Source organism: Tachysurus fulvidraco, chromosome 23, assembly GCF_022655615.1.
Source record: "Tachysurus fulvidraco isolate hzauxx_2018 chromosome 23, HZAU_PFXX_2.0, whole genome shotgun sequence".
Classification (NCBI taxonomy): Eukaryota; Metazoa; Chordata; class Actinopteri; order Siluriformes; family Bagridae; genus Tachysurus; species Tachysurus fulvidraco.
In genome coordinates, this window is record NC_062540.1 from 11907284 (window position 1) to 11928696 (window position 21413).

The following is a 21413-nucleotide window of genomic DNA, read 5'->3' on the forward strand; positions in this document are numbered from 1 at the left end:
ATATTACATTTTTAACATATACTCATAAATACTCCATAAATCTTGATTTGAAAAAATATACATGTTGTAATTATGTTTATGATAAACTGAGATTTGTCGCTAAGACTTTCGATTTACTATAACACACACACTGACTCACTACTACTCACCAAGGCTTTTTTGACAGAGAGAGGTGAAAAAAGAAAGCCCATAGCTCTTACCTATCTCCAAGGCAGTTATGCCCATTGATGCCTGTCCCAATCCAGTTTTCCTCTCCCACTTGCCCTCGTCAGGGTGGTAGACCTCCACTGATGCCAGAGGGCTCTGCTGAGCATCCATGCCTCCCATCACCACCAGTTGGTCCCCCAGTGCCACAGCCGAAGCCCCTGCCCTGGCAGTGGGCAATGGGGGGAGCTGACACCAGCTTTGGCTCTCTAAGTCCAGGACCTCTACAGAGTCTAGAGGCATTCCACTCTCGCTGCAGCCCCCGATCACATAAAGACGGTCACCCCAGAGAACAGGTGTGCAGTAAACCCGGCATGTAGCCATTGGGGGGAAGACCTCCCATTGTAAAGATTTCAAAGGACTTACAGCCATCTCAGGCACTGGCATGGCTTTATGTTGGCACGGAGGCAATGGAACATTACAGGGGCCAGGCAGAAGAGAAACAAGGCAAATAAAGTAAGAGCTGATAAACTAACAGGACAAATGCTGTCTCTGGTGCAGCAGCTATTGTCAGTTTACCAGAGGAGCAGAGGTTTACTGCTTTTTTAAACCTCCACAGAAGCAGAAGCAGGAATTCAGCTGCAATAAATGGAACAAAATATTTTGCCTAATTTTTTATACATTTTTGTCCCTTTGCCCACCAGATTTATATATACACTTCTTTGTTTCGCTACATTGGTGGATCAGTGAATCAGTTGAAACAAAACACTGGAAAACTGACATACACGTCAGAAGTGATAATCCAACAGGATAAAAGCAACTTTTTGACTTTCTGTAATTTGATCACGTTTCAGGTATAATTCCAATTAACAGATGCCATTACTGATCACGGGGTGTTGGTCTGGCTTGATCCTCAGTAATCCGTAACAGAGATTTCTCATGCAGTACTCAATTCCTCTCCTCCACAGCCAAAGAATAGCAGAAATTCCTTTGGAAGCAGGCAGTCTCTGGGTAATCAGACTACCAAACTAGAGGCTGGCAACAAGAAAGGGAGACAGAATAAAAAATGAATAACAGAGAGAGAGAGAGAGAGAGAGAGAGAGAGAGAGAGAGAGAGAGAGAGAGAGAGAGAGAGAGAGAATGTCACTAATTTGAGAATATTTTGCCCAATGCCCCATGCCCTATGCTGGCTCGTTCTGCTGAGCATAGTGAAAGCCGCAGGTCCCTCTAGGGCTAGCCTTCCCGTAAGACAGCGATCCCCAGCCCTGTGTCAAACAAACCCAGTCACCCACATGATTTGATGGCCAAAGCACTGACATTTACCATTTACTATATTGACTTGGATAATAAGACTTTTGGCAATGTGTATGTGTGTGTTTGTGCCTCTGTGATAGACTAAGTGGAAAGTGGCAAACCTCAGTAGTCCAGCCATCTCCATAGGTCAACCCTTCTACAGGGAATCACTGCTCAGAGCAGGCACTGCAGTAGCCTAATTGGAACCTGTGCATTTCTAATTAGTAATCGTATTAGGATGAGGTGTATGATGGGAACATCTGTCTGGAACTAAGAAGAAGAGAAAAAAAGCAAAGAGAGAGGGGGCAGAAGTGCAAAAGAGACTGTGAGAGCACGAACGGGACATGTGTGGGTGAGGGAGCTAGAGACAGAGTCACAGGGGAATCCTAAGAGGCTTGCTGTAGCATAGCAGTGAGAAAAAAAGGATGTGTATATGTGTGTCTGTGTGTGAGTGTGTGTGTGTGTGTGTGTGTGTGTGTGTGTGTGTGTGTGTGTGTGTGTGTGTGAGGTCTATCTGTGTGGTGAACAGATGGATGCTGTCCCCCTTGGAGACTACAGCACTGATGAAGTAGAGATGGAGTAAGGTCTAAGGATGCTGAGTCAGATCTGTTGTGTGTGTGTGTGTGTGTGTGTGTGTGTGTGTGTGTGTGTGTGTGTGTGTGTGTGTGTGTGTGCGCGCATGTGTGTGTGTGTGCGCATGTGTGTGTGTGTGTGTGTGTGTGTGTGTTAATTAATATGTCAGCAATGACAGTGCCCTACAAACAGGCACATGCTAATAATGAAGAAGCAAAGTCTACAAAAAGAAATATTTGTTTAGAATTATTAATAAAGAATGTGGATTCTGAAGTGCATTTATCATACATCATTTACAAACACATAACAAATATTAACCATATACAAGGGTGTAAAGTTTTAGCAGGAACAAATACATAATGTAAATGAACAATTACCAGAGAAAATGCTGCCTTTTACTTTATCTTCAGATGTCAATCTGCTTGTGCTCTAAAGGTTGTAAGACTTTGTCCCGCATAATTTGTAGAAAATATTTTCCAGCCGATGTATTTTCATCAGATAGGAGTCCAGTGGGCTTGATAGATACAGACAGTGGTCTGTAGTCAGCTTTCATATGATTTCCTAGAAACCAGAAAGAAACAAAAATAAACACTAGACACTTAAAACCGAGAGAGAGAGAGAGAGAGAGAGAGAGAGAGAGAGAGAGAGAGAGAGAGAGAGAGAGAGAGAGAGAGAGAGAGATAGTCCCTCTGGGAGATGTATCATCCACTAATTAGAAGACTTGGTTACTGTAAGAAGAAGCCAATTTGGATAACATACCCCATTCACAATGAAATACTACAACAAATACCATAAAAGATTAACCGGTTGAGTCACCATAATACAGTTTGTACTTGTTCTGGAGCTGATTTCCTTGAGATATGATGTATAACACCATAGATGACAGTGTCTTTTTGAAAAAAAAATTTAGTCCACAATTTTGAGGTAAGAACACATTGGAGTGATATTGTTTGCTCTGAGAAAAATCTAATAATGTACAGTATTAAATGTACAGTATAATAAAGTGGAGAGATGTACAGTAATGTACAGTATTAAAGTGGAGAGGTTTGTATTCTTTTATCACTTCATTTTTATTATCACAAGTACCAAAATGATCAAACAGAGTATATAAAAACCTTATTAAATGAAATGTAGTCCCTTCCATATGTCTTTCATATCATCTGAACAGTTTTTCAATACTCTTAGTTTTAATATTTGCCACCCAGTAACACTCCCCAAACCCAAACTTTCACTGGCTTGACTCTTCCAGATTTTATATCCTGCTTTCTTTAGCCCAGAGCATCAAAGCAGAACATAAAATTGTAGGATTTGACTTTTTACGCTTGATAATGTGGACTGAAATTTATATCTTTATTTCCCATCACTGGCTCACCATGTTATATATAAAGCAAATAAGAGCATTGTGTCTTGAAATAATGCTTTTCTGTCTTCCCAACTATAGTTATAGAATCTTCATTTTCTTTTTTATCGATTCAGCCAAAGAGACACAATGCCTTCCAAAAATCTTTTTCACTGTTCTGTCATATATTTAGTTTCACAATGACTAAAAAAATTTTTTGATACATTTCTTAGTGAAGGAATACAGATAAATGTGGCAGGGAATCTGAAATAACAATAAGAGAACATAAACATTTCTTGTTTGGATTTATTCATAATTTTGTCTGTATGTTCCACCTGTCTTATTCTTCCTCTTATTCTTGTCTTCTTTCCTTTCACAGCTGCCTGTCTCCCCAATGTGTATAAATAGAAATTAAATCAAAGGGAAAAAATTGTTTCTTTCCGAACAGAATTTCTAAAGCTTAGGCTCCCTGTAGAGCTTTACAGAGTGTCACCTTAATCAACAGTGATTTCCTCCATATGACAGGTTTGGCGCACGCATACATAAGGCCCCGAGAAAAATGCTAAAGGCCACTGGAGTGTGTGTAAGAGTGAGAGAGAAAAGGAGAATGGCAGGTAGCCACCTAAATTGCTACGCTCCTATTGCATTGTTTCAAAGCATTCTACAAAACAGAAACATTAGGCAGTTTCTAAAAGTGATGTTTAGGATAGGAAACAAACTTCAGGCAAAATTGAGCTGAACACAGAAAGGAGATGAGATTTGATTGACAGTTTTGTTTTTACTCAAGGGCACTGATTACAATAGAGCACATACCTATAGAGTAACCAACTAGAACTCGCAAGTTTATAAGACACTTAATCAATGTTATAAATTAGAATTTCAAAGCAGTCCCTTTTTTTTATTTATTTATTTTTTTAAACAACTGACATTGTAATTATCATGATCCATGAAAAACCTGATATTCAATGACAAAAAATGAATTAAAACTTCAGATACAAAGCAGTCAGTACTGATTGCTACTAAGTGAAGCTGACTGAATGCAGAAAAAACTCAAAAGGGGGCAGAAGATAGTGTCTTCCATACACATTAAGTTTTCTAAAAAGAAAGCGATTACTGTTTCTTATTTCTAACTTCTCCATATCAGCTTGGCAGAGACTCTCATTCTGCCACCCTCTTTCTCCCTATAGTGTAAGTACAATGAGATGAGCTAGAACAATAAGAAGACCTCCATCTTCAAGCCATCATTATCTTGTTCTTCTATGATTCCCTCTGGGCTCTGCACCAGACAGGGCACTAAATCTTTATCCTTTGGCCAACCCTGGTTAATTTACACAAATGCAGATTTGAGGTACTTGTATACATCCTCTTCTGCTCAAAAAATTCAGTCTGAAATTGTGATGCTTGCTGTCATCTATAACTCATCACCACTAACTTCTGCTGTACCTCTCTGCTGGTCCGGAGCTCATGTACTGTATAACCAAAGCATGTTATCGTATGATAAAAAAACACTTAGAGTGGACCTGTACAACTGATATTCAGTCTCATCCTATTATTTAACTAGACTGGCATAATACTTATGTACAATATTTAAAAAAATGTAGCATAATGACAAGACACACAATCAAAACAATACTTAGCAATCAGAATTGCAAAAGCAAGAACTTAAAGTTAAATCACTTCTGAAAGATTTTATTCTGCTCCACACATACAGATTATACAGTATATCAAGAGATAAAAATATATATTTGGTCCCTCTTACAACCAAGAGTAGTAAGTATTAAGTATTAAGTAAGGGAGAAAAAACTATATTCTATTGCTGAAAATGATATTCCTGACAAAAAAACAAACAAAAAAAAACAATCAGACAAGTGAATAAAACAGGGGCAGGGAAGTGGATGGAGCAAAAAAGGTACAATTTAGGCTGAATACATAACACTATCAGAGTTGTACGGAAGGCCTAATAAGCCATGCATTATTATATTTTTTCTTTCTTGTTTTGTCAGGATAACGACTTAATTTTCCCATGATTTCTGTATTAGAATATGTTCTAGAGGCAGCAAAAGCACAGTAACGCAGCATCATGGATGATCGCATGCGCTTTTACTTTGATCGGGGACTCATGACTAAATACGTCCGCATAAGCGTCCGACACTTAAGAAAGAGACTGTGATGTCTGCATCTTTATCATCGAAGACAATACAGAGACCCTACGGCGGTTAATCCACCCACTGTTTCTGAAAGCAAGGTTGATCTAGCTGCACATATATTGTAGCAAGTGTCCTACATCACAGAACAATAAATTAATACAAAATAATAATAAATAAATAAATAATAAATGTGTAACAAAACAAATACAATGCAATTGACAGTATTTATGAGAATAAATGCTTAACGTTTTAATTATCCATTACACATTAACAATGGGGTACACTCAGAGATCATGAGAAAATTAAGTCGTGATAGTCACAAAAATTTGTTATTACGACAAAACAAGAAGGAAAAAATATAATAATGCAGGGTATCTTACATTATTAGCTGGTTATAAAAGCTGAGTGTGTTTGTTCATTTACTGCAGTGATGATATCTTGCCTTATCATTCAAATGCATTGCAAAATCAGATGCTTCATTGCTCCTTATCCCAACTACTGTAGCAACACAAGGAGCTGGAACAAATATGCGCGCGCACACACACACACACACACACAAAACGCACACACCACCCACTGCACTATAAACTTGTGATAAATATAATATTCTACAAGAACTGCAGTATGAGGCAGCACTTACTACAGCCTTTAAAAGCCTACTTTAGTCACATCACATTAAAATCTAGCAATGGTGCCTGATGGATTGTAGATATTGCGCTTTTGACTTTTTGTTTTAATCCTGCACTTTTTCATACATTTAGCTAAGTACACTTTGAATAAAACACTCAGTGTTGCACTTCACTACAGTACATTACCTACCTTGACTACATTTACACATCATTGATTCCATCTTTCCTGATGATTAAAATCAAATTGGCTGTACTTTTAGAATCTGTTTATGCGGGATGTCCAGTTTTATAGAATGTTTAATGATCCTAATTTATCATAAACAAGTGAATCAACTACAACTACATGATTTGTCGGTCAAAAATAAGAGAGTTTACACTCAACAACCAAATTATTAGTAATCCCATCCTAAATGTACTGTAGGTAACACTGTGTAACACTCGAAAATGCTCTAAATCATGCAGATTTGACCAATCTCAATTTTGTCCATACACAGAATTACTGCTTTCCGGGTGGTATTTTTGTATGTTTTTTCCTCCCCCAACATTTTCTATTATGAAGTCCAGAGACAGTTATCTGTGAAATTTCCAGGAGATCAGCAGTTTATGAAATTCTCAAACCAGCCTGTCCGTTCAAGATCACTAAGATTTACTTCCCCCACAATCTAATGTTTATCTCAATATTAAATGCCCATCTTGTTTCATGCCTGCATGCATTTTTGGACTGAACTGCTGCCTCACACTCTGATTAGATATTTCCAAAAGTGAACAATGTACAGGGGTTCCTAATAATTTGGTAAATGACTGTAATTTTTAATAATTACTTATTTATACTTTTAATGTTGTTTGAACTGATTATTGCCAGAGCTAGAGCGTCCATTTCTGGCAACAGAACTGACTAGCAAGGTGTGGAAAATAAAAAACTACATTTACCATCATTACAGGACTTAAGAACATAGTTAACAGTATTACTGTTCCTGCAGTTCAAAAAAATTATATTTTATTTATAATCATAAGAGATTAAAAGAATAACAATACATTTATAAGAAGAAAACTCTAAGACAAAAAATATAGACTCTAAGACAAAAAATATAGTATGCAAATTCAAATTATTAAATGTCAAGATCAAATTAAATTAAATTAAATCCATGTGCTGCCATAAGTATATGCTGTCTGAGATAATGAAGAAAGCTTAACATCCTTGGCCTAATTTTTCAACAATCATCAGCCAAAAATGGTTCAAAGGAAACATGAGACAAAGGAGCAAATTATGTGATGTGAGCCAAAACCCTTGGAGATATCAGCATTTCACAACTCAGCAACCTGCACTCATTTGTTAGTTAGCATAATTGTAGACAGTAAATATTATTTCATATTTATTAAAAAATATTATTCATATAAATTCTATTCTAACTTTGACCACAATATCAGTGCTTAAGTCAGTGTTTGTACTCTTCCACCACTTCTGATATTTTGTGATATTAGTGTCTCAATAGAGACCAAAGTTTTTTTACTGAACATATATTACATTAACTACCAGTTATTCATTTAAAAAATTCTAATTAAAAAAAGAAACCACTATTAAGTCATACTTTTGCTTATACAACTACTTCTTCATTTAATATATAGTCCTTGAGTTGATATATAATACTTGAGTCGGCCTTTTCTGTACTTTATGCGCTACAGAAAGAAAGGGATGAGTAAACATTAGAGATCCAGTGGGAACAGCCTCTTTGTAAAGAGCCTTAGGAGATACAAACTTTTACTTTCTATTTTAATGTTCAGCTTCACCAATTCATAATACTGTCCAACTGCAGAACCACAATACCAAGTGCATCTGCACTCACTCCTCCCCTCTGTCCCTTCAGGGATGGGAACTCAGGACTAAACACAGAAACAATTTTAGCCATGGGAACAAAACTAAAGTGGCAAATCACTCTAGGGAAATATTTGCTTATGACAGTCTGCTAGAGGTCATATCTGTTGTCGGAGTGTAGGGTGTAGTAATGGAAGTGGATGGAGACACTCATAAGACAAAGCCTAAACTCAAATCTCTGCAGCATGCACACATAAGATAAGTGTAGGTGAGCCAGTATACGTCAGTGAGCAGAGATATTGCTTTGAAAATGTCTCCACGTTGTATTCAACCTTAGCCTCTTCCAATAAAGTTGGGCTTGTCATTTAAAATCCTTTGTGCAGAATGATAAACTGTTTACTGTGTAAGGAATACAACAATTCAGGACAAAATGTGAAAAAAACTTAAAAATGATTAATAAACAACATATAATAGGTTTTATCTATTTTTCTTCTCTTGTAAAGTAACTGAGACAAATATGTAGTTTGTTAAAATGAAACAATACCCTAACCCAACTGAGCAGGTATCCCAGCTCCCGAAAGGGTGAAAACCTTCCAAAACTTCATTACAAGCCTGGAAACACACCACAGAAGAAGAAAGCAACACGTAGGCGATGTGAGTGGGTCACTTGCATGATGATATCAAGCAAGCGATATGCAACTAAATATTAAGTTATTTACTTGCATTCCCTTTAAAACCTATTTGTTACAATACAGCCCAAAGAAATGAGTGTTGGATTTTAGTGTTGAATCTCATGAATGTTTAATTACTTTATTCGTCACTAATTTATAGAAGTTAGCTAGTTTTTTTTTTAATATAAATGCTTAAAGAGTCTTTATTTTATGTCATTATGTTACTAATGTGATCCCAATGATCGAAATATTAATCATTAGGTCCAAAACCCAATCAATAGGAGTAATATATTAAAAAATAACAAAGAAAGAAAGAAAGAAAGAAAGAAAGAAAGAGAGAGAGAGAGAGAGAGAGAGAGAGAGAGAGAGAGAGAGAGAGAGAGAGAGAGAGAGAGAGAGAGAGAGAAAGAAAGACCCTTTTGATATCAGAGCTACAATCTTGGTTAATTTTAGGCATGTGCCTACTCACACATGATTCCATCAGATCTGTTGTGAAAAATGCTATCAGCCTCATGCACATTGTATCATCAACTGCTTCTCTGCTTTTCCTCATTGTCAGAGGTTCAGGTGGAAGAATCTGAGCAAGGGCTCAGAAATGCAGAGAGGAAGCCAGGGGGCGGAAACAAAGTGTCACATCAGCATAGTCGTTTCTGCTAAACTTCATTTCTAAGCCCCTGAGCCACTCGTAGAAAGCCAGAGCACATTTTTCTTTCTGAGTCTTGTGCATGCTCACATTGTGCATACTGACGACCTGCTTTGGTACTTCAGCTTTATAATTCTGTCAGCTCCTTCACTGGAACCAGACATGGTGACACTCCTCTCAGTCTCCGATAAGAAGGACAGTGTATCAAATATCTCAGTGACTGAACACTTTTAACCATGCACTCATGTTCCAGCTGAACTATAATTTTTATTAATCTACAAAAGTCACATTTCTGTAATCATGTCTTGAGATATCTCTGGCCATGTCTACAACCTGCATATTATTCGGTTCCACTAATTAATTGAGGGGTTTCATCTGTCTCCATATATTTGTTTTTCCAGACAACAAACCTTTTACAGTAACACTCCAACCTCAACTATTTAACTAGTTAACATCAGAAAACACTCTTTACTGTAGTTGTAGGTTTCTCAATTGCAAACTGTTGGTTTATAAAGTTTGTAGAGTTTGTGTAAGATTCCCTATTATGTTGAGAGAACAAACATCAAGACAACATCACAAATGAAAAGCAGAGGATTTTGATAGAACAATGGGGTCTAAATATCCAACATGCTGTAATACATTTTCATTTTTCTCTGCATGGTAAAAAAAGAAGTGATAAAAACCATACATCATGCGTCAGTACTTTGTTATGCTACAGTATGTTCACACATACGCCGATGTATGAACATAGACGTGGCCGTGTACAGCGGCATGGAAAATTAGAGAAAGTGACTTCCATTGGAAATGAAGACAATAGAGTGCAGGTGATCCAAATAAAAAAAATACACAAAATATATACAAATGCTCCAAAATGTTTTATTTTAGCGGTAAGAAAACTGATTTATAGTTAAAAGTGGAATGCTATTTATTTCAGAGATTTATTACTATGGCAACCAGTAGTAGGAATGCTTACTGTGATGTCATGGTGCAGCAACTGGTGACTTACATTAATAAAATTGCTGCATGTGTGAATGCAGCTTTAGAATTCACTGTGTGTATGCGTGTGTGTGTATGTGTGTGTTACAACAGTGACATGAGAGTCATCCACAATAATAGTTCCAAGAACATACAACACTTGCGATACTCAGGTAACTGTATATCTGGTTTGGGTGGCCGTGGATGGAAAATAAGCTAGAAACCCCAGGTACTGAAATGCTTCACTCCTGACCCATGTTACATGTTACATTAAATTATTCTGTTAAGTTCATCCTGCACTTAGACAGAATACATGATTCCATACTTTTCTCTATGAAAAACAATGACTGCAGTGAATGAGGGAATGTGTGTATGAGTAAGTGAGAGGGTTCTGCAGCCCTAGCTCTGCTTTAACATGCCTACTATAAAAGAATTGGGAAAACAGCAGCAAGGAGGAAAAATAATGAAGAAAGGATTATCATTCTAATAATCGTGGCTCAATGGAAATGAGCATCATTGCTTGTGACATGGCATTTAACCGAGCTTTGGTGTGAAACAGCTCTTACATTATCGTCTCATTTTATTCTGACACACCAACACACAGAGATACACATACACAGACACACACACACATTCCTACACATAGGGAACAAATTGCTCCTGACTGCGATTCACTACTTGAATCTACACTGTATAATATTCTGTTCTGCTAAAAGAGAGGTAGAAGGGAGGTGTCATACAGAAGATAAACACCTCACATCTTTATTGTTCTGAGGCACAAAGGCCAAAACATTTACATAGTCATCATAAAGTAAAGTCCATATTTCCTATAGGTCTCTATAATTACAGGCAACATTCAACTTTTTTGATCTCTAATACCAATGTTTTAGTTAATATTATATAAAAAACAGTGTTTTATTTAATATTACACTACTAATAAAGTGATGCCATCTATATGGGCTACATGGTTTACGAAGTAGCTTGTAGGAAGTTCATCGTCCACAACAACACAACATTTCCATGGAATTTATGGCTTGCAGGAAAAGAACGCACCAAACAGGAAGACCTCACTTAAAAGATGAAATCAAATAAGCAGTGACTCACTAGAGCCTGTTCAGACTGCATTCACACGTCTCCCTGCTTACATATTAATTTATGGTGATCAAAGAAAACATTAGTCCCACACTTTTATCTTTCCTAATTAATATAATAGCCACACAAGTATAATGGCTAATATTGCGTTATATAGTAAACTGCTCCCACAATTATGGGGAAAATGTGTTTCATTAAAAATAAAATCCAGTAATTTGTACAAGACTGTCTTTTTTAAACATCCCTGAACCCTCTCTGAGCAGAGGAAAGACAAAGCCTCTGCTAAATACAGAGTGTGCTCCTTGGCTCGTATCTGCTTTCAAGAATCTTCCAGCCACTCAGTTGAAATTAATTAAATGCAGTGACTGGATAAAGCAATTAATTGGCAAGTGCCCAGATACTGAATCATGTTTGACAAAATAACAAAGAAAATTGTCCGTGCCGGTCTGATGGAGCTTATCTAATTTACATTCAGTTGTGTATTTGCTCATAGTGTTAATTGATCGGGGCATAGGCTGGGAGGAATAAAAAGTAAATAAATAAATAAATAAATAAATAAATAAATAAATAAATAAATAAATAAGAAACTGGAATTCCTTCACATTTGTCGCAACGTGGCTTTCATGACTCAATGTAAAGTGTCATCACTGTTCCACACGGTTTCTAGGTGTTGACATGGACCATGATCTATGGCTGGAAATTGATATTCTGTGAGGCAAGTGTTTGAAATGTTTTCCTCTGCTTGTTATTTTACTGCAATGCTTTAAATTACTTTTTAAAGCAGCATGGACACCCTTTTATTGTCTAGTAAAGTTGACAGAAGGTGATAGAAGGGAGAAGTGAATTCAAATTAAGAGGAAAAACAAAGAGCAGCATTTACAGTAATATTACCCATAAGAGCTCATTGATTGCAGGTGTCAGAGCAATTATGTAGGAAAGATATCAGCATTTTTATACTTTTATGCAAATAACTGCCAAAATACACAGGTACTTGCATGTACACATGAAGCAGTAATTACTGCTGCAGGAGGGTAGTAGTGAAGACAGAGAGCAAAACGTTTGATACAGTAAGAGACCTACTTAAAAGAAAACTGGCTTTGAAGATCCATCATTGGCTATGCAGCAAGAGCTCATGTCAAGCTTCTTCCCACGGGCTCTTAGTGAGGAGTTGGCTAGCATCCATAATCAGACTGGTAGCGTATTTTTAATATGCAAGTTGTGGACTGAGTGAGTGGGTTAATGCAGAGACGAAAAGGTGACCAAAACATTGAGATAATGGTTGATGGTGCGTATTTGGAAAGGAACCGTCTAAAAAGTGTTCTTTTGGGGGGGGGGGGGGTGTTTACACAAAGCAACAAGTTACCGAATGAAATACTAACATATTAAGTTAGAAATTGCGCTAACCTGATGGCTTGAGTATGAACGGGAAGAACCGGACCTGCTCCATGCACATTAAATAGCACTACCACTACATATACAGACACAACAGCACTTTCGCTAAAAGAAAAAGAAAACGGTGAAGATGGAAAGTGGTCTTTAATGCGAGACCGGGCGCAAAGTGCGTTAATGCGTGGTGTGCGCGTGAAAGCAGCTGGCGATCACAACAACAAAACCGAGTCCCGCGCCTTAACGCGCTCTCACTCTGCAGTCCACACGCACAGCTCAAAACAGCACGGAGACCTGCGTCCATCTTCCTCTGGCTCATAGCAGATGAAGTTTCCGTGAATCGAGGTGTCCAGTTTAAGCCGGGTGTCTTTTAAAGCTTCGAATAGTGCCCTGTGTTTTAAACAATCTGAATAGTCTACAGTAAACTTCATAACGCACACTTGAGAAAAAATGGACATTTTTCTTGCTCATACAAATTGCCTGTACCGCAAAAACCTAAACCCAGTTACTGTCCGTCTTCAACACTAACAACACATTAGCTGATGGTGTTAAGTGTGATATAAACTTGAAATCTGCCTGCATTAACTGTTAAAATTTACCTTTATTGTGTGTCTGTCGAGCAAGTGTCCCCAGTGCACGAGTCCACATGCGTAATCTCCAGGAAAGTTCAAGCAACGGTTTGTCTCTTTTTTCCGCTCGTGCTGTTTCTGTCTCCAAGTCGTGTGGCCGTTGCGTGCTTTTGTTTTTTTTATTTTTTGGTTTATGGTCCTGGATAAACGCTGTGCGTGAGAATGTTTGCGCTGCGTCCTCTCACCCTCCCTCTCCTGTGCTGCGCTGCATGGATGCGCACATTACATCCGTTCATCCCGAGGCAAGGAAACGCTTGCCCACTTGCCCTGCCTACTGTTTTATAATGTGCCTTCAGAATGTGTCTATTATTTTGATCGTGAAACATAAACCCATACACTGTTCTCTTGTTCGGATCACTGAACATGCACTGATGATGCTAAATAACATCTTAATAACATAAAAAAAAAACCCCCACTATCCAGTCTCATATGCTATTTTTAAGTCAACAGCAATGAATTATCGATCATTGGTTTACAGGCAAATAGATCCAATGGGCAATCGCAGGAAACACGTGCATTAAATCTGGAGCTGTTATTTCCCAGGAGGAGGGGTTCAGTAATTGAAAAAGGTGTGGACTATCACCCACAGGCTTCAAGATTAATCGATATTTGCCTTCTCTGATTGCTAGGGTTCACGCTGGGAAGTATAATGGAATGCATAATGCAAACCTCTTTTTATGCTCCTGAAACAATGAATTGAACGCACGGAATGACAATTGCTCTGTTTCCACGTTCACCCCCTGGGACCGCTTATGACAAATTACACAGCCTATAGGGGCAGATCTGCTTCCTCAAAAATACAACCAGTTCCCTTACTGCCCCCTTGCGGTGTTTAATACCTGTAGTAGTAGCCATAGTAGACGAAAAATGAAATTTAAAATTAAAACTAAAATTAAAATTAAAATTATTTTTGGTCTGTCCAGGCCTTTGAGGTGAAAAAAGTAATTTATCTTATGCTTGACGGTTCTTAATCAATTGATGTTAAAACTCAATTTGGAAAAAGAGCAATTCAGAAATGTATCAGGATGCCAAGTCATTAACAGCTTTAAACAAACAAACAAACAAACAAACAAATAAATAAATGAAAGGTTTTGGAATCGACTCTAAATTAAAGTGCCAACCTGTGGAGTGATGTTAAGACTGTTGTATTAGAAATATTACAATAACCTTATAAATTATAAATTTTTATAACAGTTAAAATCAAATGTATTTCCCTCCACTTTTTTAGTGATGAATAATAGTAATCAATTTAGTAAATTGATTACTATTGAATATCGTCACAGTTGTGATTTACCCTATGTACTTACAGTGATTTAGTAAAAGACATATGTGATACATGTTGTACACTAATTATATGTACAAATGTTTTATTTATTTTTGAAAAAGCAGGGTGTCCAGCTCGCTATCCTGCACACGTTAATCTCTACATTTGACCATTCCTGTTAAAGGTGTATCTTGTGAAATTGGCATCCCTTCTTCTCTCTATATATAACTCATATATAATGTATAATCTCTCTCTCTCTCTCTCTCTCTCTCTCTCTCTCTCTCTCTCTCTCTCTCTCTCTCTCTCTCTCTCGCTCTCTCTCTCTCTCTCTCTAACAGTTATGTACATTTATGTACTCTGGACTGAAGAATTTCTGTTAAGTGTAAATTCTTGCCTATTTTGGAGATGGATTCATTTATAAAGCCATTTTCATTGCAGGTCTGTAATCTCAGCAACCTCATAGCCGTAAGATAGCAACAATTTCTTTACAAGTTTACGTGAAAAGATTTGTTAGCAGGACTAGCAGCCAGATGTCTCACCTTCTGTTCTTATTCAGAACATGTGCACTGCACTTATGAAGTGAAAGACTAATGAAACTGATAATTGAATAATTAAATGCAAGCTTTCATCTTGGTGATAAAATATTAAATTTGCCAGTGCACCTCAAACCAGTCTTTCTATTTCAGCTGGTCCTTTGTATGACCAAAAGTTTGTGTCACCAGACCATCACACCATCATGTGCGTAGTCCCATTTTACTGCTATAATAACCATCACTTTTTTGGAATGCTTTTCACTAGAGTTTGGAGCGTGGCTGTGAGGATTTGTGCTCATTCAGCCACAAGAGAATTATTGCAATCAAGCTGTGATGTTGGTTGAAGAGGCCTGGCACACAGTCAGCATTCCAGTTCATCCTAAATGTGCGGGGATGAGGTCATGGCTCTGTGCAGGACAGTCAAGTCCTTCCACATCAACCTTGACAAACCTTGTATCTAATGACTTTTCCTTGTGCATAGGCACATTGTTATGCTGAAACAGGTTTGGGCCCCTTAGTTCCAGTCATGGAAATCTTTGAGCTACAGCATACAAGGACATACTGGACAATTGTGAGCTTTAATAGCATTAATGCACTACAAAGGCATTCCTAGTTGCATTATACTGTAAATGATGGCAGCATGAGGTCATACGCAGAGTAATAATATGCAACTAATAAAATGCAAACACATCTTTGGTTGCACATAGACAAGTCTGGGTTCTGAATGTGAAAACACGAATGAACTGAAGAAACTGTACAGAGTACAGATTTCACAATTTCTGTCCCTGAAGCTTACTTATGTTAACTGACAACATAACAACTGACAAAGCCAGTACTATCAGCATAACCACTTTAGTAGTAAAGCATTCATGCTTTTGAAGGACCTGTGGGATAAAGTAAGCAAAAAAGCCATCTTAATAAACTTATCAAAAGAATTGTAGATTTTTAAAGTTGCTAAAAGACATATGTTCTTCTAGTTTTCCTGACTGCAAATAAATGGATAAACAGACAAGAGCAAAATTAGTGGAAAGCATCAAGAACAGTCAGAACATCTTCAATGCACCCTGGCATCAATTCACATCAGTCATCCAAAATGAATGAATCATTCCTGCAAATGATATATATACCCTCACCCATTGGCGTTTTGATGATGGTGGTGGAGATGGGGTCATTCTATATTATCCATCCATACAACCATTCATTTTCAGAACCACATATCCTATGTCAGGGGCCAAGTGTCGCCAAAAACCTAACCCTATACCTTGGTACCTTTAAAAAATGTTCCCCTATTCAATAGAAATGGAAACGGAACAGCTCCAGGCTCATTTGATATAGTATAGGTGACTGTGGAAAAAAAAGAAAAATCCATAGAGACCAATTCAGTTTTAAGATGATTCAGATATATATTGACATCTCTGATTTTCAAAGCAGGGTTTTAATGCAGAACTGCCACAGGGACTGGGACACATCAAGATTAACTGTCTCAGTGTAGCTACAAGGCTGCAAACACTCAGTCAGTTCAAAAGTAGTGCAGTATGACCAAATGTGTGCAGATTTCTTGTCCCATTAAAACATATTCCAAGAAGGATCAAGACTTTACTTTTTACTTCGTTCTAACCTTACTCTAACCTCAGTGCTTTGAGACCCAAATTCACAAGGTTAAACAATATCAAGCAATAAGAACAACTTAGTGAAATAATCAGATTTGCAGACATGCTAATAAGGGTTAGAAGAATGGCAATCACTATTCCTGGAAATTGAGCATGAACATAAACCTTCTTATTTGTCCTCAAGTCATTAAGCAGAAACAGAGGCACAACACATTTCTCTATGCTGTAAGCAAGACTGACGGAGCTCCAACTGCAAGCTAATTATGCCACAGTACCTCATTTAGGCTGTAATGAGAAAGCTCAAATTGCTGCAGCAGGCCATCATCAGGAAAAGCACACAGGCTTTGGGAGAAAGGAATTCGACATAGCTAAATGAAATTTAGCGAGAGAGAGAGAGAGAGAGAGAGAGAGAGAGAGAGAGAGAGAGAGAGAGAGAGCAATAAAAATGTACTGTTAGAAAAAGATGAGATTATATCGGATTACAAATTTAACTACATGTCTCGGGTGAAACAAATTACATTTTTCATAATTTTCATTATGTCCGTACTGTCACAGGTCATTTTTAATGGTGGAAATATTGAAAAGAAAACGACTGATTTTGGGCCTCAATTTCTGTCCAAGCAGAAAAGCTGTGTGCTTATTTTTTTCCACACCTGGTTTCTGGATATTGGTCGGATTCACAGCAGGAAAGAATGTGACTGTTATGAGAGCAAATGCAGACCCTACGACATCAGTATAGAGTTTCAAACAAAGTGATCTGTGAGTATATATAAAGCTGCACTGGATTTTTCTTAAATGCACACTCATGGGAGATTAAGATCAACAAGAGAAATAAATATTCACTTTGTTCAATTGAGCAACTCTGGAAATTAAAACATGCATCGGTTTTTGGGGCAGGCAGTGCAATTTTTGGGCTCATTAAGCATAATATAATTTATACAGAATTACATGGTCCTTGGTGACTTTCTTTTATTCTTAAAAATAATTTTGGATGAATTTAAAATTAGCTAGTCTCAAAATTAGCTTCTCAGTTAGTCTTTATTCTGCACTTATTTTATTCTGGATTATTTATTGGTATTATCCACCATTAAACAATTATTTTATTCAAAGACATCAATCCTGAGACTTTCCTTCTTTTCCACCCAAATGATTTCATTCAAAGTTAAAGTTTTCACTTTTACAATTCATTTTATTTTGATTTAGTCAAGCTTTACCAATATCAAACATTTCACTATACAGTTTTTTATTTATGTCTTCAGTAACAACTGAGATTCACCAGTTTTTGTTCATACTGATTTCTTTCTCCAACACCTTATCGTTACAAACCATCTGCTCTCACTGCACTACAGCGATGGCCACTAGAGGGCAGTCTTTACATCAACACAACAATAAAGAACTACAGTAGGTATAAAAATTCTAACATAATTGCAATATAATTAATATGTTCAGACAAATACGATCTTATATAAAACAGGCATACATGCAGTCCACAGCATAATGCTTTTAATGGTTATTAGTTTTTGTTATTAAATGACTTCATTAACAATATTCAACTTTTTTAACCCATCTATTTCAGGAATTTTGACACATTTCGTTGTATATATTAATATACAACCACACCCCCCCCCCCCCGCTTCTTGAATGTCCTAAAAAATTTTGTTTTTTGTTATAATAAATCTCTTAGCACTAGCACTGCATTATTTTGGGGCATATGCAATAGTGAAGTGAAGCTTTCTACATGTATCTGTCATTTTAATAATGCATTCTTTGTGAAAATTGTTTGTAAAACCTATACAATAATAGTGGTAGTGCAGAAAGTAGTGTTGTTTCCACAATTCAAAACCACCACAAACATGTCACAGACAATAACATATGATATTGGTAGATGGGGACATAAATTATGTTTTAATATTAGTTTTTCTTCCACTCAGTTATCTCTTCAACCCTCAAAAATGGCTATCATTATCAAAACCGGCATTGCAATCCCATTTAATTCCATTAATAAAAACAAATATTCTGAATAACTACCTATGGCAAAATCAGATTTAGATTAAGTTTAAAATAATTGCTGTACTTTCTCAGAATCTATGATTAGGAATTCATGAAGTTGTAAAAGGGTCTCAAAAATATCATCCCATACCATCCAGCTCTGACTTTATTGTCATGCTGTGCCAGTGGCGTATGGTGAAGTGTAATCAGTTGTGAAACTGATGTGCTGTGACAACAATAAAAAAACTTCAGGCAAACATGACCAACACTTTTACAACTGCTGGCAGCTGCTCAGGAACAGAAGGAAATGGGTGAGAGATGAAGCTGGCAGTTCGTTGTATGTCATACAGACAGATTTTCCCATTGTCATGTACCAAAAGATGTCAGGATTGTTTAGGTATAAAAAATGTATGATGATGTAAGCAACCACAGGAAAAAAAAGACAGTGAGGGAAAGTGTAAAAGTGTGTGAGTCTAAGTGAAATAGATATGAAGAGAAACAATGCCATAAGGAATTGAAAGAGAGAGAGAGAGAGAGAGAGAGAGAGAGAGAGAGAGAGAGAGAGAGAGAGAGAGAGAGAGAGAGAGAGAGAGAGAGAGAGAGATTTGGATTCAGCAGGAAGGGGACAAAGCTGGGTTTACAGATTAGTACATGTTTTACTGCTCTGTGTATTCATTTAGAAGATGGATGTGTGTCTCGTATGGAATAAAATATGAAGGAGGACTACACTGTGGACAGTGACTGATATGGATTAGAGTTGTTTTTTTTTTTATTAACAAGAAATGATCAGTGGAGCAACCATAACTGTTTGAACCTCGTATTTTGTAAGTACTGCAAAAAATTAACAAAAATTATTCTGGTCTAAAAATGCATTTTACATATCTTTGATGTGCATATTGGGATTTCTATTTAGAAATATCACAATCTGGTACATACGTGAATTAAAAAAAAAAAAAAATTGTCCATCCAAGATTCAAGATTCTCTGTTCTGTTATTGGTCCGTGGACCAACTGAAATGGGAAGCAGAATGACCTCTACAGCTTGCTTAGCTCTGATTGCTTTCTGGCTCTACTTGTCAGATGCTGACTGTCCTCCAGGGTGTCTGTGTACCTCGGACATTGTAAACTGTGGTTCTGTGGGTATGGAGAAATTTCCCTCTGTACCCTCCACCACGTATACCTTAGACCTCAGCCATAATCGGCTCACATGGTTGGCACCAGGCACCATCCATGGACTGGCCAGGCTGAATGTTCTGTGCATTTCTCATAACCAAATTTCTTTGCTCAGCCCTGCAGCCTTCTACAATGGCAGCAATCTACACCATCTTGACCTTTCTTCCAACAGACTGCAGACGGTGGGGAGATACCCTTTCCAAGACATGCTGGGGTTGGAAGAACTGCTGCTCTACAACAACCGCATCACCCAAGTAGAGAGCAGTGCTCTTATGGGACTGAACAACCTCAGGAAGGTTTACCTGAGCCTAAACCTGATTACAGAATTCCCATTTTTCTCTATCCGCAAGCACAGCCATCCTAATCTGGTCACTCTGGACCTCTCCTCTAACCGCATATCACGACTGCCTCTGGATGATATTGTTCTGTTGCCTGTGACTCTACAGAGAGGCTTGTTCATCCATAATAACAGTTTTGTTTGCGACTGTTCCACATATCGCATGTTTTGGCACTGGGCAAAGGAGGGTTATGAAGCTGTCAGAGAGTTCAAGGATGAATATTCATGCCATATTTTTGGAGAACCACTCATCTCTATCAATTTCCTCCACAGACCTCGCTTCTTTGATAACTGTACCATTGAGAAAATGATTTCTTTGATCTCGCCAAAAGCTGACATAAGAGTCTATGAGGGGGATCAGGTCAGAGTAGATTGTACTGGTACACTTAGCAATGTGGTTCTCTCTTACTCTTGGGTTATTCCTCACCAAGACAACATGACTGATTTGATTCAAAATGGTACCCTGCGGCTGAACAAAGACGGCAGTCTGGAGATCCTATCTGTCCAGCCAAGGGACTCTGGAATCTACCGCTGCCTAGCTGTGGACATGGTCAGGATGATTAACGAAACCCGTGAGGTGAACTTAACTGTAGATACTTGGCATTTGCGAAAAGAGCCATTCAGTACAGGACACACTACCCTGCTGAGCTGTGCCATCACCCTCTTTCTCATACTCGTGTATCTATTTTTAACCCCTTGTCACTGTGGCTGCTACAGAGCCCCACCAACCTCACCAGCAATCTCTAGCTTTGGGGAGGACCACAAGTCTCTGGCATTCATCTCTGAGGTTTCACCAGCTTCAAGGCTGAAGCTCATGGACAAGTGCAACACTGACAAACATATGGTATTTCTTGAGCTGCCCATGGAAGAAACTAATGGCAGTCTTAGAGCAGAATTTAAAGCTGACTAAAAGAATATAGACATCACATGCTTCATTTTGCACCACAGACATGTAGAAAGGTCTGTTAATTTTATAATCAGGTGCACAAATATTAGAAAAGTAAAATAGTTTCTGTTTTTTTTTCTGTATTTATATATTCTAATAAACCAGTTCAGCATGAGATCAAACAACTATGACTGTTGAGCGTGTCTATGAATGTGGAAAAGGTAATTGGAATGTATTAATATTATTATTTGCTGTTTTTTCTCTAACTCCAAAAACATGTTTCCTTGT

At 37.6% G+C, this 21413-nt stretch overlaps 2 protein-coding genes across 3 annotated transcripts in view; one reads left to right on the top strand and one right to left on the bottom strand.

Moving 5' to 3' along the window:
- Positions 1–13805, bottom strand: part of LOC113658304 (kelch domain-containing protein 8B) — a 92922-nt gene extending 79117 nt beyond the window's left edge. The window contains exons 1-3 of one of the 2 annotated variants that reach the window (XM_027170660.2): positions 13305–13775; positions 2388–2571; positions 201–1179 (exon numbers count right to left, since the gene is read on the bottom strand). In XM_027170660.2, the coding sequence (XP_027026461.1) occupies positions 201–591 (391 nt within the window). In that variant the 5' untranslated portion in view covers positions 592–1179; positions 2388–2571; positions 13305–13775. Of the gene's footprint in view, positions 1–200; positions 1180–2387; positions 2572–13304 lie in introns of both variants that reach the window. The other variant, XM_047806989.1, reaches the window with a different exon arrangement.
- Positions 13806–19329: 5524 nt separating this feature from the next.
- LOC113658292 (amphoterin-induced protein 3) lies at positions 19330–21149 on the top strand. Its single transcript, XM_027170639.2, has one exon. It carries the CDS (start codon positions 19746–19748, stop codon positions 21147–21149), a length of 1404 nt encoding a protein of 467 aa, XP_027026440.2. The 5' UTR covers positions 19330–19745.
- Positions 21150–21413: the final 264 nt, after the last annotated feature.

Bases quoted from the DNA above. Each gene is read 5' to 3' on its own strand.
- LOC113658292 (XM_027170639.2), top strand. From the start codon at position 19,746: ATGGGAAGCAGAATGACCTCTACAGCTTGCTTAGCTCTGATTGCTTTC.